We start from the raw sequence: 15,032 nt of genomic DNA on the forward strand, positions 1-15,032 counted from the left end.
CTGGTGGTGACAAAATCTCTCAGCATTTGCTTGTCTGTAAAGTATTTTATTTCTCTTTCACTTATGAAGCTTAGTTTGGCTGGATATGAAATTCTGGGTTGAAAATTCTTTTCTTTAAGAATGTTGAATATTGGCCCCTACTCTCTTCTGGCTTGTAGAGCTTCTGCCAAGAGATCTGCTGTTAGTCTGATGGGCTTCCCTTTGTGGGTAACCTGACCTTTCTCTCTGGTTGCGCTTAACATTTTTTCCTTCATTTCAACTTTGGTGAATCTGACAATTATGTGTCTTGCAGTTGCTCTTCTCGAGAAGTATCTTTGTGGCGTTCTCTGTATTTCCTGAATCTGAATGTTGGCCTGCCTTGCTAGATTGGGGAAGTTCTCCTGGATAATATCCTGCAGAGTGTTTTCCAACTTGGTTCCATTCTCCCCATCACTTTCAGGTACACCAATCAGACGTAGATTTGGTCTTTTCACATAGTCCACATTTCTTGGAGGCTTTGTTCGTTTTTTTTTATTCTTTTTTCTCTAAACTTCCTTTCTCACTTCATTTCATTCATTTCATCTTCCATTGCTGATACCCTTTCTTCCAGTTGATCGCATCGGCTCCTGAGGCTTCTGCATTCTTCACGTAGTTCTCGAGCCTTGGCTTTCAGCTCCATCAGCTCCTTTAAGCACTTCTCTGTATTGGTTATTCTAGTTATACATTCGTCTAATTCTTTTTCAAAGTTTTTAACTTCTTTGCATTTGGCTTGAATTTCCTCCTGTAGCTCGGAGTAGCTTGATCGTCTGAAGCCTTCTTCTCTCAACACGTCAAAGTCATTCTCCATCCAGTTTTGTTCCATTGCTGCTGAGGAACTGCGTTCCTTTGGAGGAGAGGCACTCTGCTTTTTAGAGTTTCCAGTTTTTCTGCTCTGTTTTTTCCCCATCTTTGTGGTTTTATCTATTTTTGGTCTTTGATGATGGTGAGGTACAGATGGGTTTTTGGTGTAGATGTCCTTTCCGTTTGTTAGTTTTCCTTCTAGCAGACAGGACCCTCAGCTGCAGGTCTGTTGGAGTTTGCTAGAGGTCCACTCCAGACTTTGTTTGCCTGGGTGTCAGCAGCAGTGGCTGCAGAACAGAGGATTTTTGTGAACCACGAATGCTGCTGCCTGATCATTCCTCTGAAAGTTTTGTCTCAGAAGAGTACCTGGCCATGTGAGGTGTCAGTCTGCCCCTACTGGGTGGTGCCTCCCAGTTAGGCTGCTTGGGGGTCAGGGACCCACTTGAGGAGGCAGTCTGCCTGTTCTCAGATCTCCAGCTGCATGCTGGGAGAACCACTACTCTCTTCAAAGCTGTCAGACAGGGACATTTAAGTCTGCAGAGGTTACTGCTGTCTTTTTATTTTTCTGTGCCCTGCCCCTAGAGGTGGAGCCTACAGAGGCAGGCAGGCCTCCTTGAGCTGTGGTGGGCTCCACCCAGTTCGAGCTTCCTGGCTGCTTTGTTCACCTAATCAAGCCTCGGCAATGGTGGGCGCCCCTCCCCCAGGCTTGCTGCCGCCTTGCAGTTTAATCTCAGACTGCTGTGCTAGCAATCAGTGAGACTCCGAGGGTGTAGGACCCTCCAAGCCAGATGCGGGATATAATCTCCTGGTGTGCCATTTTTTAAGCCTGTCGGAAAAGCACAGTATTAGGGTGGGAGTGACCCAATTTTCCAGGTGCTGTCTGTCACCCCTTTCTTTGACTAGGAAAGGGAACTCCCTGACCCCTTGTGCTTCCCGAGTGAGGCCATGCCTCGCCCTGCTCGGCTCGCGAACGGTGCACTTCACCCAATGTCCTGCACCCACTGTCTGGCACTCCCTAGTGAGATGAACCTGCTACCTCAGATGGAAATGCAGAAATCACCCGTCTTCTGCATCGCTCACACTGGGAGCCGTAGACTGGAGCTGTTCCTATTTGGCCATCTTGGCTCCACCCCCCCTAATTCTATGTTGACCATGTGGAGGTATCTCTTAGTTCATTTCTATGAGGTACTGGAAATATTTTTAAAATTACACTCAAATACACATATTCCCAGTATTTCCATAATGAATGATATTTAGAAAATTTTTAAAAATTATCTACCATATTACATTATAGAGTATACTGAATTAATTTACCCTTCTTTGAATGGCTCAAGAGTTAATTCAATAGTTATTGAATGCTTGCCATGTGTGGGAAATGTGTGAGGTGTTAGAGATACAAAGATCAATAAAAAAACATGGACTCTGTCCTTAAGGAGCTGAGAACAAGGGGAAGGTGAACATAAAAACAATTTAAATGATACGAGTTTCAATTCAAAAATGTACATATTCAAGTCCAAAAGAGAGGTATTGGGGAAGTGCAGGAGGTATTCTTCCTCTAAAAGGAGGGATAAGAATAGGTAATTATGGGTAAAAATGACAGCAATGTTATCAGTCAGGGAATGAAGTTTATACCTAAGGCCTCAATTTTTTCCATAAAATTGGAGATAAATACATCTGTTGATATTGATGGGATGGGGGAATTGCTGCTGTGGGAAATTTTAGGCAATATTGCTAACCAAAAGTAAGTGATAGGTAGTATTTGGGCTCAGATGAGACCAGAAATTGTGACTTTGTAGCTGTATTCATGCAGATGTTGATGAAATATGCTCAAGCAGCAATCAGCTAGTAATGCACAGCAAACAAAAATATGAACCAAAGGACCAATCAGAGTTGCAGAATGTGGGTCCAGTGCCGTTAAAAAAAGAGGGTGTATGCATTGCATCCCTGTATCAAAACATCTCATGTTCCCCATAAATATGTACACCTACTATGTACCCACAAAAAATAAAATTTCAAATTTAAAAAAAGAGATCAAAGCCATTAAAGTAGAAGTAGTTTTTACAACTCCCAGGGAAATAATAGATCTAGGCAAGGATCATTGCTAATATCATCAAATGCTAGACAAAAAATCTTATCTACCTCCTAATGAAGGGCCTCTCAGCATGAAACATTCCTACCAAAAAATTAAACAGAATCTGATAAAGCCTTTATATCTAATTATCAGTTTATAAGAACAAAAGAACAGGGAAAAGAGGAACATGATAAAAGTCCAAAATTAATCAAAATTATTTTTGGATTAAGTCCAAAATTAATCCAAATCCTTTTGGGATTAAGTCTAAAATTAATCCAAATCCTTTTAGGATGTGACCAGCAAAATCCAGACTATGAGAAACCAAATAGGACAATCTAGTTTCTCCAACAAGTAAGTTGCAAAAAAGAAAATAAAAAGGGAGAAGGAACATATAGATTAAAAGATACTTAAGGTGTATATTAGCCAATTGCAATGTACGAATGTGATTCAAACAAACAAACAAAAATGACTCAACGAGACAAATTTATTATTTTCTGGGTGCCTGATGAGATTAAGATGAGATTGTTAAATTTTAGGTATGATCGTGGATGAACTTGTAATATTTAAAGTAAAATATCAATTAGAAATATATGCTTAAATATTTTTAAATAAAATGATATGGTATCCATATCATCATTTGCTTCAAAATAATACATTTAGAGGGGAAGAGCATACGTTAAAAAAAATTGGCCAAGATGGCTCTTTGGGGTATAAAGTTTTATTATATTGCTTTCTTTATTGGTATATTTGAAAATTTCCATTATAAAACATTTAGTGACAACAAAAACTGGAAGAATATTGCATTCAGGTGAACAGCCATGAAGGAGGGAAGGAAGTCTATAGAAGAGGGCCAATAAACTGAAGGGAAAAGAAGAGTGTTAAAGGACTGGAGGATGTTCTTGTCTTGTTGAGGCTAAAGAGTAGGTATAGTATAAGGGAGTGAGAATGTAAAAGCCAATGTAGATTGTGCAGGGTTCAGAGATGCCACAGAAGTGATGTCTTACTACAAAGGGTTGAGGAAGGCAGTGTTGAGGAAGGCAGGTCATGTATCTAGACCCCCACCAGTACTGTATAAAGAGTATGTCTGGGTCATCACTGGCTGTGGAAAGCATGTAAGGCAATGGTAGTACGAACTGGCTGGAGAATGCCATGAGCCAGAAGCCCAGGTCCTCATTAAAGTAGACGAGTGATAGACGTTTGTCTTCTTAGAGGAAGATAAGACAGGGCAGAGAGTGTATATCTAGATCACTATGAGAGACACCAACTACTAGAGTGTGCCCTTTTCTAAATAGTGACTTCAAGCTTCTGTTTTTAGTATTGTCAGTTATCCAATACAAGTTAGACTACAGTGGTTTTTATGCAGCTTGCTGCAAACCTGTCTGTGACACAAAGTGGCCATTTCCCTCATAACTTATAGCATTTCTGCTTTCTTCCAAATCTGAACTGAAGAGCAATGATTTCAGACATTTAATCATCAAAGAAGAGGAATCCAGCTACACTGTGGTTAAGGAATGGTATGTCATTCTTTCTCGTCTTTAGGAAATAGAAGTGGGAAGGAAATTGTCACCACATCTCAAAAGATATATCTTTTCCTTTACTTACAAAAATCATTCCAAAATTTCAGTATAATTTTTTCAAGGAAATAATTCTTTTCTTTTTGAAGCATAATTTTCCAGAAGGAAGTATATGTTTGTACTTAATTATCTCCATTGTTTATTTCTAGATCCTCAAAGAATGGTTTGAAATGCATAAATAGATCTTAATAACTGTTATGAGTCATTCTTGTTATAAAAAACTGTGTAAAACAAAGTTTAGCATATCTTTTAAATGACAACTGTAAATTGTGACTTTATAACGTTCCCAGAACAATTTCCTCATAAGAAATTTAACTTACTTTCTTATCTTCTGTGCACAATTGACAACTCTTCTTTACAGCACATTCTACAAGAAAAAAAATATTAAGTCCAAAATTAATCCAAATCCTTTTTATTGCTCAATTTTACGTAAAAGTACATTTCATTTAGTCATTCCTGTTTTAAGCCATATTCATCCATACCCCAGCAGTTTACTTCATTATTTTCATGTATCTAGATCCCCACCAGTACTGTATAAATCCTCTTAGTCTTAAGTCTTTTCTCCTATTTCTTGGAAATGGCATCATCCAACTTTGATGAGCCAAGTTCTAAAAAACAACCCCCAAAACATAGTAAGGAAAAACAAATTGGCAACTCCATTGTATTTTAAAATATCATGTGTTGTTATTCAGGATGGTATTGCCAAGATATTCCTACTTAACTAATTAACCCTTTAAATAGTAAAAAAAAAAAATTAATTCCTCAACTTTTTTTGCCACATAGCTTTAAAAACTTCTCCCAAACGAGGATTTTCATTCCTCTAGTTTTATGGAAAAACAAACAGTATGATTTATATTTGAAAGTTCTAGAATAAAAACTATGAATTTGGAAAAAAGCATTTCAATGCCTCATTTTATTACTGCAACATCTCCTTAAAGAAAGCGTCTGGAATTAATGTCCTAGTTGTTTTGTGATACAGCAACAATAAAGTTGCTCTCTCTATTATTTTGAGGACAGAGTTCACAGGCTCTGTGGGAAAGGTCAGACCTTTCTATTTAATTTCAAATTGTTTGATTGGATGCAAATCTGATTTGGCTGGGGAAAAAATTTTACAGTTCAGTTTTCAAATTAAGTCCTATTGAATGTTACTTCCTCCTAGCCGAAAGTATCCTTAAAATACCCATGGGAAAGTTGAGTGAAAGAAAAGGCAAGGTGAATGGTAAAGATTCTGCTGCCTCAGCTATGTGAAGGACAGCTGGCCTCAGGCTCCTTTCGGAAGGCAGAAGCAGGGAAACAGAGGACACATGACTTGGCCACTGTTCTCAGAGCTCTACGTGCTTCCCACAGCTTTTTTGTAAACTAAAGTTTTTATTTTGGAATAATTTTAGATTTACAGAAAAATTGTGAAGATTCTACAGGGAGTTCCTGTATACTCCTCACTTTCCAATTTTTTTTTTTTTTTTTTTTTTTTTTTTTTTTTTTGAGACAGAGTCTCGCTCTGTCACCCAGGCTGGAATGCAGTGGCACGATCTCGGCTCACTGCAACCTCTGCCTCCTGGGTTCATGCCATTCTCCTGCCTCAGCCTCCCGAGTAGGTGGGACTACAGGCACCCACCACCATGCCTGGCTAATTTTTTGTATTTTTAGTAGAGACGGGGTTTCACCGTGTTAGCCAGGATGGTCTTGATCTCCTGACCTCGTGATCCTTCCGCCTCAGCCTCCCAAAGTGCTGGGATTACAGGTGTGAGCCACTGCACTGGCCCTCCTATTGTTAATACCTTACACTACCATGGTACATTAATTGAAACCAAGAAACTAACACTGGCACGTGACTTTTAACTACACTCCAGATTTTATCAGGATTTCACCAGTCTTTACACTAACATCCTTCTGCTTCCCAAGATCCCATCCATACCACATTGCCTTTAGTCATCATGTCTCCTCTGGTCTGCAACAATGTCTCACTCTTGCCTTGTTTTTCATGACCTTGACAGTTTTCAGGACTACTGTCCTCAGTACTTTCAGATATTTTGCAGAATGCCCCTCAACTAGGATTTGTCTGATGCTTTTCTCCTGATTAGATGGGAAAAGAGTTTTGGCGAAGAGCGGAGATGAAGTTCCCTCCTCAACACACATCAGTAAATGGCCTGCTCTGGTTCCATGGTTGAGGTTTAGATTGAGCATTTGTATAACTAACTAGCCATCTCTTTAATACTCATTTTTGCCCTTATTGGAAAACTAATGAGGGTACAGCTGACCTATGTGTTACATGAATCAGTAGGTTCTTTCTTCTCTTCTATTCCTAAAAAACAAGGTTCTAGCTATTTCCATGGTATTACCAGGTACCAGATTCTTTCACCCTAAAGTCCTGATGTTTGCATATATGTTTTCTACCTGGTTACTTCTTTGCTCTTGATTACATTTTCCCTGACTTCTGTATCATTTCTCCTAGTTCTCTTAGAACATTGCTGGCCTTTATTTTTCAGTTTCTTCAACTGGTTCCACTCCTACCAATGTCTGAAATGTTGCTGTTCCATAAAGTTCCATCCATGATCCTCTTCTCCCATGAAGAATCACAATTTCAAATGCCTAGACATTCCTGGCATCAAAATATATTATGCAAAATATCAAAATTTTTTATTGGCATTGCAATAAATTAATAATACAAAAATATAGTTTATCTGCAAGGGAAAATTTTTCAAGAACAGCTAAGAGAAAAAAACAATGGGGAGTATATGTAAAATAACAAGATTTTATATATAAAAATTCTTCTTATATTTTATGTACCTGTTACATCTATTTTAAAACTATGTTGTTATGTGAATAAAGGTTTGTCATATGTCATCTTGGTGTACTGTACTACATGTCAATATGGAATATCACTTTTTCTTTGGCTTAATGATTTCTTTTACTTGAATTCTATTTTATATAATATTGCTACACTTGCTTTCTTTTTCAGTAGCATTTGTAAGGTATATCCTATTCCATCAATTTATTCTTTATTCCTTTATTTCCTCTAGTGGCCTCAAAATACACATTCTATTTCTATTCTTGAGTTGTTATTTTAAAAATGTAGGGAGATATTTTATATGCATCTTTCTATCATCATTTAATCAGGATCTACATTCTCAACCTAGACAAAGATCCTAATATGTTTTTACTCTTCTCTTTCTCCCCAAGCCACTTCCCAGTTAAATAACTTTAACTATTTAATAGCAGTTAAACTTCCATATGATTTCTGTATCGTATGGATTTCAGAAATCAGATGGAACTTTAATTACTATTAAAGCTATTAATGATTATTAGACATATTTAAATTGCTGTTGAATTATAATAAATTATTTAGAATTAACTCTTCATTTTACTAGTTTCTTTGCTTACTACTCTTTCTTGAATCTCACATTTTCCCCTTGGATTCATTTTTCATTTTGCTGGATTATATTCTTGAGTATTTTTTTCAGATGTCTGTGAATGATAAACTCTTTGACTCTTCAAGTGTCCAAATGTTTTTATTTTGTATACCTTCTAGAGCACAGCTGGGTAAGTCTGTTAATATGTTCTAGTTTCAACACCATTTTCTTTTCTTCAAAATTTTAAAGATCTTTTTCTTCTTTTTTTTTTTTTTTTTGAGACAGAGTCTCATTCTGTCGCCAGGCTGGAGTGCAGTGGCACGATCTTGGCTCACTGCAACCTCCACCTCCTGGGTTCAAGCGATTCTCCTGCCTCAGCCTCCCAAGTAGCTGGGACTACAGGTGTGCACCACCATCGCCTGGCTAATTTTTATATTTTTAGTAGAGATGGGATTTTGTCATGTTGGCCAGAATGGTCTCTATCTCCTGACCTCGTGATCCACCCACATTAGCCTCCCAAAGTGCTGGGATTACAGGCGTGAGCCACCACACCTGGCCCAAAGATATTTTTCTGTATATTTTTCTTTAATTAGTTCCTCTCTTCCACTTTTCTCCTCCTGAAACTCCTGTTACATTAATGTTGGCATGAACTCTTGTCTCTTTTTTCTACAGGCTCTCTCTTGTTCTTTTGTACTACATTCTGTAAGAATTCCATGGCTCAATTATTGAGCTTGCTAATTCACTCTTTAGCTATGTTTGTGTTGATTATATTTTTAATTTCCAAGATTCATAATCTTTTCCAGAATAGTCTGTTCTTGTTTCATGGATATCTCCATGAGAATACTAATTATAGTGTTGAGAGAGACATCCATCCTATACCCTAAGCATCTCTGGATTTCCTTGCCGAATGTGCCAAACTTCTTGGCCTAATTATCCTCTGACCCTGCACTTATTCTGTATCTGGTAACATAGTCAATTAAATGGGTCAAGGCAACCACAGTGTGACTATAGTCACAATTACTCCCCAGGGACTAGATTTTTTACTGCTTGCCATAAAAGTTCATAAGCTCTTAGTCCTGGGTTCCTTAGCTCCAGTGCAACTGGCTGCATTCATAGGCACAATCTGGATACATTGCATTGCTCCGTGGGACTTGGGGGCAGGAGATTTGGTGCTGCCACACTGACATTCCTGCTGTTGGCTGTGCTATGAGTAATAAACCGTCTGGCACTGATCCATTGAGTCTCACTGTCTACTTTTAGCACCTTTGGAGTTGTGGCAAGCCAATCTACTTGCCAGCTTAGTCATTTCCTTTGGAATCTTGTTAGTCCTTGCCATTTTCTATAAGAGAAATTTCTAATTTCAAGGTGTTTTTTTCCCCTCTATTAAATGTGTTTTAATAAATTGGTTCTTTTCTTTATTGGGTTTCATGATTCTTGATTGTGTTAGCACAATCAAGTTAACATTTAGGTGTATGTATATAGGCTTTTTCCACCTCTGTGGTGTGGGTGAGGACTGGGACATGCTGCCAGGTTCAGTGTGTTGGTAGTATATCTTTTCCCGCCTTTCCAGGCCAATAATTCACATTCATTGTTAACCTGGGGCAGTTGCCTCTGCTGCCTGCTTCTTGAGACAATTTGAGAAGGTAGAGAGGCAACCAGCTATAGTGCTCTAAGATCAGCACCCGGGAAGCTGCTCCACAACTCCCTCATGCTCTTTGTATTCAGTGCTGCTGAGCTTGGAGCAACCCCAGAAACCACTCTTACATTAGTCTTCTCTTATGTGTGTTTTAGGCTGTGGCTTTCTCCATTGGTCTGATCTCAATTGCTTTCTGTTTCTCAGGGATTCTTAACATTTTCTGGCTCTCATCTTATTTTCCAGCACTGTCATAATATATATCTCTACATCTATAACTAGTCGTGTGCTGCATAACAATATCTTGGTGAACAGACTGCATATAAGATGGTGATCCCTTCAGATTATAATACTGTATATTTTTACTATTCTGTTTCTATGTTTAGGTAAGTTTAGATACACAAATACTTACCACTGTGTTGTGTAATACTGAATTGCCTGCAGTATTCAGCATAGTAACATGCTGTATAGGTTTGTAGCCTAGGAGCAATAGGCTAATCTAGCCTAGGTGTATAGTAGGCTATACTATCTAGGTTTGTGTAACTATACTCTATGACATTCACACAATGATGAAATTGCCTAACTATGCATTTCTCAGGATACATCTCTGTCATTAAGCAACATATGACTGCATAACATTTATTGAAAACTTACCATGTACTAGAAAATGTTCTGAGTGCATAACATAGATTAACTCATTTGATCCTCACAACAACCATTTACAGAAGATACTATTTTATTCTTATTTTACTGATAAGGAAATTGTGACACAGAAAGCATGGGCCTAGTAAGCAACAGAGCTGGGAGGTGAGTCCAGGCAGCGTGAGCTGCTGCCTGTGATAACTGTGTTCTTCTGCCTCGCTGGTGAAACAAGCACTGTCAGAGAGGCGCAGCTAAGCATAGGAGCAACTATTCTCTCAGACTGGGTGGACTAAAGGAAGGCATCACAGAAGAGGTGGAATCTGATCTAGGCCTCTCAATATCAGAATTCAGTTTTACATCACAATTCAGTATAATGTCAAATCTCCCATTTCTGCTAGTGGCAGAAAACCATAAACTTGCAATCTAAGTTCAGTCAATAAATTCATCCTCCTTTGAATAAACATTTAGCTAAAGGTAGGGTTTGTTCCTTCCCCCTTTACCTTGGGGATGCTATACTTTTCTGGGGGCAAAGGCTATGTGTTGCCCTGGCAGCAGGGTGTGACTGGACTGAGTCCCCTCCTCCTTCCTTGCTAGCCTTACTGTGTGAATCTCACCTGTCCCCTTCTTAGGGAGTGTCATGTCTAGCATCTGTGGTCCTGCTGTGGTTTCTAGACGTGAGGTCCAGTATTCTCTGGGAAAGACCTTTCCCTCTTCAATTCTGCCAGCTCTCGTAAGAGCTGCCTTGCCTGCACCCCACCCACTATATTGGGAATTTTAGGGCTCTCTACTCTTTTCCCTACAAAATTCTTATGTCCAGGGAATTCTGACATGCGGTCCTTGAGTCCATTTGCTAAGATACTTCTTCCTGCTACTATTACCTACTGTTTGGGAGCCGTGTTGGCCTCATGTTATCTATGAGACCAGTGGATTCAGAGTATACTCTAGAAAGTGAGTCACAAGTTTCTAATATTTTCAGATTCCCCTTCAACCCATCTGACATTTTTATTATCTCACCCTTCCTTTACCTCAGCCAGAAGTGGTATACCAGGTTTCTCTCCTGGTTCCCCATCAGCATTTAAACCTTAGTGTCAATGCTCTAATCCTCCTAATACCTGCCTGCTGGTCAAAATCTTAAAGCGCTTTTTGTCTTAAAGATGGCTATATGAAGTTAGGATCCAACCAGGAAAACAGAAATCACTCTGTGCGTACATAACACTGGGAACTTAGTACCGAGATTGGGTATGCAGGTGATGAAAGAGGCTGAGAAGTTTACTGGGAGAAAGAAAGCTAAGTCCCACTTCCTCCCAGATAACAGCACCCCCTAGGCTAGAGGACGGAGGAATGAGGCAGCTACCAGAGCCCACCACAGTAAGTAAGCTTAGAGTATGTGACAAATATTCTTGGTGTGTTCACCATTAGCAGAAATAAACAAATGGATAGAGAAAACTCAGAAGCCTTGCCTTATATTCAAATTATTTGGCCTTCAATTTATTTCCTTGGAGCTATCTGCCTTTTAATTTCATTCTGATATCTTGCTATCGACTTCAAGGCTTGTTTCACTGAATATTTCTCATTTGATTGTTCTCTAGCTCAAAGCACTTGTGGGAAATTTTCATGTTTCTTGAGTTGTGTTCTCTTCTAGGGTAGATTATTTGGGGTGTGTGTGTGTGTGCTTGTGTGTGTGTGTGTGTGTGTGTGTGTGTGTGTTTGCATGCTATCATATACTCCTTTATTTCTTTATTTTGCTGTGCAGGGTTTACATAGTTGCTCTATTGTTTTCATTCTACTAATGCTTGTACAGCTCTGTTCAGACCTTCCATTTGTTCTGACATAGTGTAGGTGAGATCCTAACCACCTTACCACGATCCTTGAGATTTTTTTCAAGAAGCTACAGTTTTATGGTATTTTATGTTCTATTCACTCCATTGTTTTCAGCATTAGGCAAGGGGGAGAACTCAAATGAGGCTGTGCCAGGCTTTGTTAGAATATCTGACTCTCCTCTCTCTTTTGAGGTTTGTCATTTTCTAACGCCAAGGTTTGCTAGAGCTTATCAGAGGTGTTTCCCATTTCCATGAAGGGGTATCTTTGGACTCTAGATCTGCCCTCAAATCCAGCTTGTAACTCAGGAACCTAAGTTTCCATCAGAGAGTCTGGCCCTCTCTCATCAGGTCCTCATTCCACTTATTTCTCTTCAGTAGCCATTTCCTTTTCTCATCTTCAGAATAAGATAAAGAATGGATACCCACTCAACTTGTTTCTCTCCAGATTTGGGAGAATTAATAAAAATTCTTGGTTTATAGTAACTCACTAGTTACCTCTAAGGGAGGGTGGTAACATTTGGAGTCTTGCCATGCTGTGCTATTCTGTTCTGATCCAGAATCTTCCAGTTCTTTCCTTAGTTGCCACTTACTTTTTGCACTATGCCCCTTTGTTGTCTGGTTACTTTTAGTGATGAAAATTCTCTAGATTTCAGTACATTTTTTAATCCATTCATTAGATTCTAGAAGATTAACCCAAAGTTGCATCAAGTGCTTACTATAATTTCTTGAGATATTGATTACTAAGCTCTCAAATGTAAATCAACATCAGAGTTAGAAGCCCTGGGGATCAAAACAACCTGCTTAGGGGGAGGTCTCACTTGATGTGTGATCCTTCACAAAGTCCTGTCTGTTGCCTGTCACTCAGGGCACAATCCGGGACATAGATGAGGATCTTGTGAAGGCTTAGAAGCCCCTTCTCAGTTTTGGAAGTGAAAAGTATCATTATGTCTAAGAAACCATATCCTTGTTAGATGGGAAGATTAAATGCAAGCACTAAGGGGAACTGGCCCGAGACTAAGATGCAAGCATTCAGGAGAGGCCCTTGGCAGGCAAGCTGTTTCCTTAGAAATATGGACTCCAGTTGGCCAGCCCTAGAAGTGAGCAAGCTAGCAACAGAAACTTCCATCTTTAGTGATAATCTTAGATGTGATTTTTGATTTATTTTATTTGTTTGCTTTCTTTTTTTTTTGTTCTTCATCAGCATTTTGATAAAGTCTTAAGACATGAAAAATTTCCAGTATGAGTCTAGTTTGCTAGGGAACAATAGGAAGAATTTGTTTCTATGTTTGGGCCTATGCTTTTAGGTGCTGTTTGTTGGGAGAAGGGGCCAGGATGGCACTGGAACACTGTTTCTCTTAGAGTACATATAGGGGTGACCAAGAGGTTAAAAAAGAGAAATCTGTGGGAAAGATGAAACCAAAGAAAACAAGCTAGGTCTTTTAATTCAGCGTCCCCCCAACCCTACCCCCTCAAAGGAGATTCTTATTTCAGTGCAATGCTGAGAACTGTGGGTTTGGTTTTAGTAAGGAAGACTGATTTGCTTACAGATACTAACATTCTTTTCTACTCTGGAAACCAAACAGCAGTAATTATTCTGTCTCATAGTCTTTGTAAAAATGGCAATCTTGGCTTTACAGGGCACTTTCCAAGTAATTCAAATTCTGTCTCTTATTTTGTCTATACGGTTCCAATTTAGGATACTAAAAACCTTATTTCCAGGTTCATGAATTTAACTCAGCATGACTTTTAACATTTCAAAATTTTTTCAATTGGGAAGGAAACCAAGAGATGCCTCCAAACTGAAGTAATTTTTTTCTATGAAAAAGAACAAATAAAGCATTTTATTAACTAAGACCTTTAAAAACTTAAGAAAGAGGAACTATGACCATTGAGTGGGTCTGATTAGAACAAAACCCAACGGCTTATTCACAACAAAAAGCTTATATGCCATAGGTCATGCAAAAAGTGATGGGGGAGAAACCATGCTTTTCCTCAAATTTAAAACTTTGAATCTACCTTTCATATTTCAGATAAACCAAATTAATCTGAGTCCAATTTAACTGAGTTTCACCAAAACCATCTAGAACCTTTAAAATGTCTTCCCATCAACACCAAATGACAACTTTTGAGATGAAAATTCCAGTGCACCAGGATGGCACAATTAAAAGGAAAAACAACGCTGGAGCATGTGGGGCACCCGCCTCAGGACTCCAGATCACTCACCCTCTTTATTCCCGTCTCTTGGTTTCTGATTGTTCCTGGGGCTGTGGATAAAACCATTCTCTGAGAAGCTGACAAGCAATTGGATGAGAAAGAGGGAGAGGAAAACTGGCAGAAGGATCTGGCCCCACACCCGCAGCCAGCACATCTCTCTTCAGACCTGGTGACCCCAGCCACTGGGAACCTGGCGGGCACCAGCTACAGTGTTGGATACTGAGACCCGCTCAGAGACTGTGACCTACCACAGCCCTGGGTCCTGAGGCTGCCACTTGCAAGCCCTGGATGCCAGCATAATCAGCAGAACCTTAGAATCCCTAATGTTCTAGCCAGAATGTGGAATGTTCATAGTGCAATCCTCTAGGCACTGGGTCCAGCTTCCTGGGCCCTGAATACCATGTACAGTCGGTCTACTGGACTTGACTGAGGTCTATTTCCCCCAAATCAACACTTTTCCCTACTACACTGTTGTTTTTTGGAGAAAGACCTGGATTGAAATTCTCACTACCTGAATGTGTGTACAGCAGTTGCACTCTTCCATGCTGCCCTTTCTCTGATGTAAATGAACCTACCACCCACTGCACTCCATGGGAGTGGTTGTGCGATCAATGAGTGGTGAGGCCGTGAAACTCACAGCTCTGTAAACCCTTGGTCTTGTCCTTGACTAGCCTGGTGATCCTCTTGACGTACTCTAATGCAGTTTCCTAAAGGTAGATATGTTTTGGGTAGTACATAAATGTCTTTTATTTTCATAGTTATGAATTTATTTTAATGCATATTGGAAAAATATAACCAGTAGTTACAATGATGTAATAGCAACAATATATGCTTTTAAAATAAATCTGTGCAAAAAAGGACAATTTTCAGAAATATAAATAGTACATAACTTAAAGGATATGGCAAAAA

General features: G+C 39.2%; 1 protein-coding gene across 4 annotated transcripts in view; it reads right to left on the reverse strand.

Annotated features, from left to right (window-relative positions):
- PTTG1IP2 (PTTG1IP family member 2) overlaps positions 1–14,391 on the reverse strand; it is a 46,448-nt gene extending 32,057 nt beyond the window's left edge. For all 4 annotated transcript variants that reach the window (XM_055272783.2, XM_055272784.2, XM_063636400.1 and 1 more), the window contains exons 1-2: positions 14,133–14,391; positions 4,785–4,831 (exon numbers count right to left, since the gene is read on the reverse strand). In XM_055272783.2, coding sequence (XP_055128758.2) covers positions 4,785–4,831; positions 14,133–14,277 — 192 coding nt within the window. In that variant the 5' untranslated portion in view covers positions 14,278–14,391. The remainder of the gene's footprint in view (positions 1–4,784; positions 4,832–14,132) is intronic.
- Between the last annotated feature and the right edge of the window lie 641 nt (positions 14,392–15,032).

Source organism: Symphalangus syndactylus, chromosome 3 (assembly GCF_028878055.3).
Source record: "Symphalangus syndactylus isolate Jambi chromosome 3, NHGRI_mSymSyn1-v2.1_pri, whole genome shotgun sequence".
Lineage (NCBI taxonomy): Eukaryota > Metazoa > Chordata > Mammalia > Primates > Hylobatidae > Symphalangus > Symphalangus syndactylus.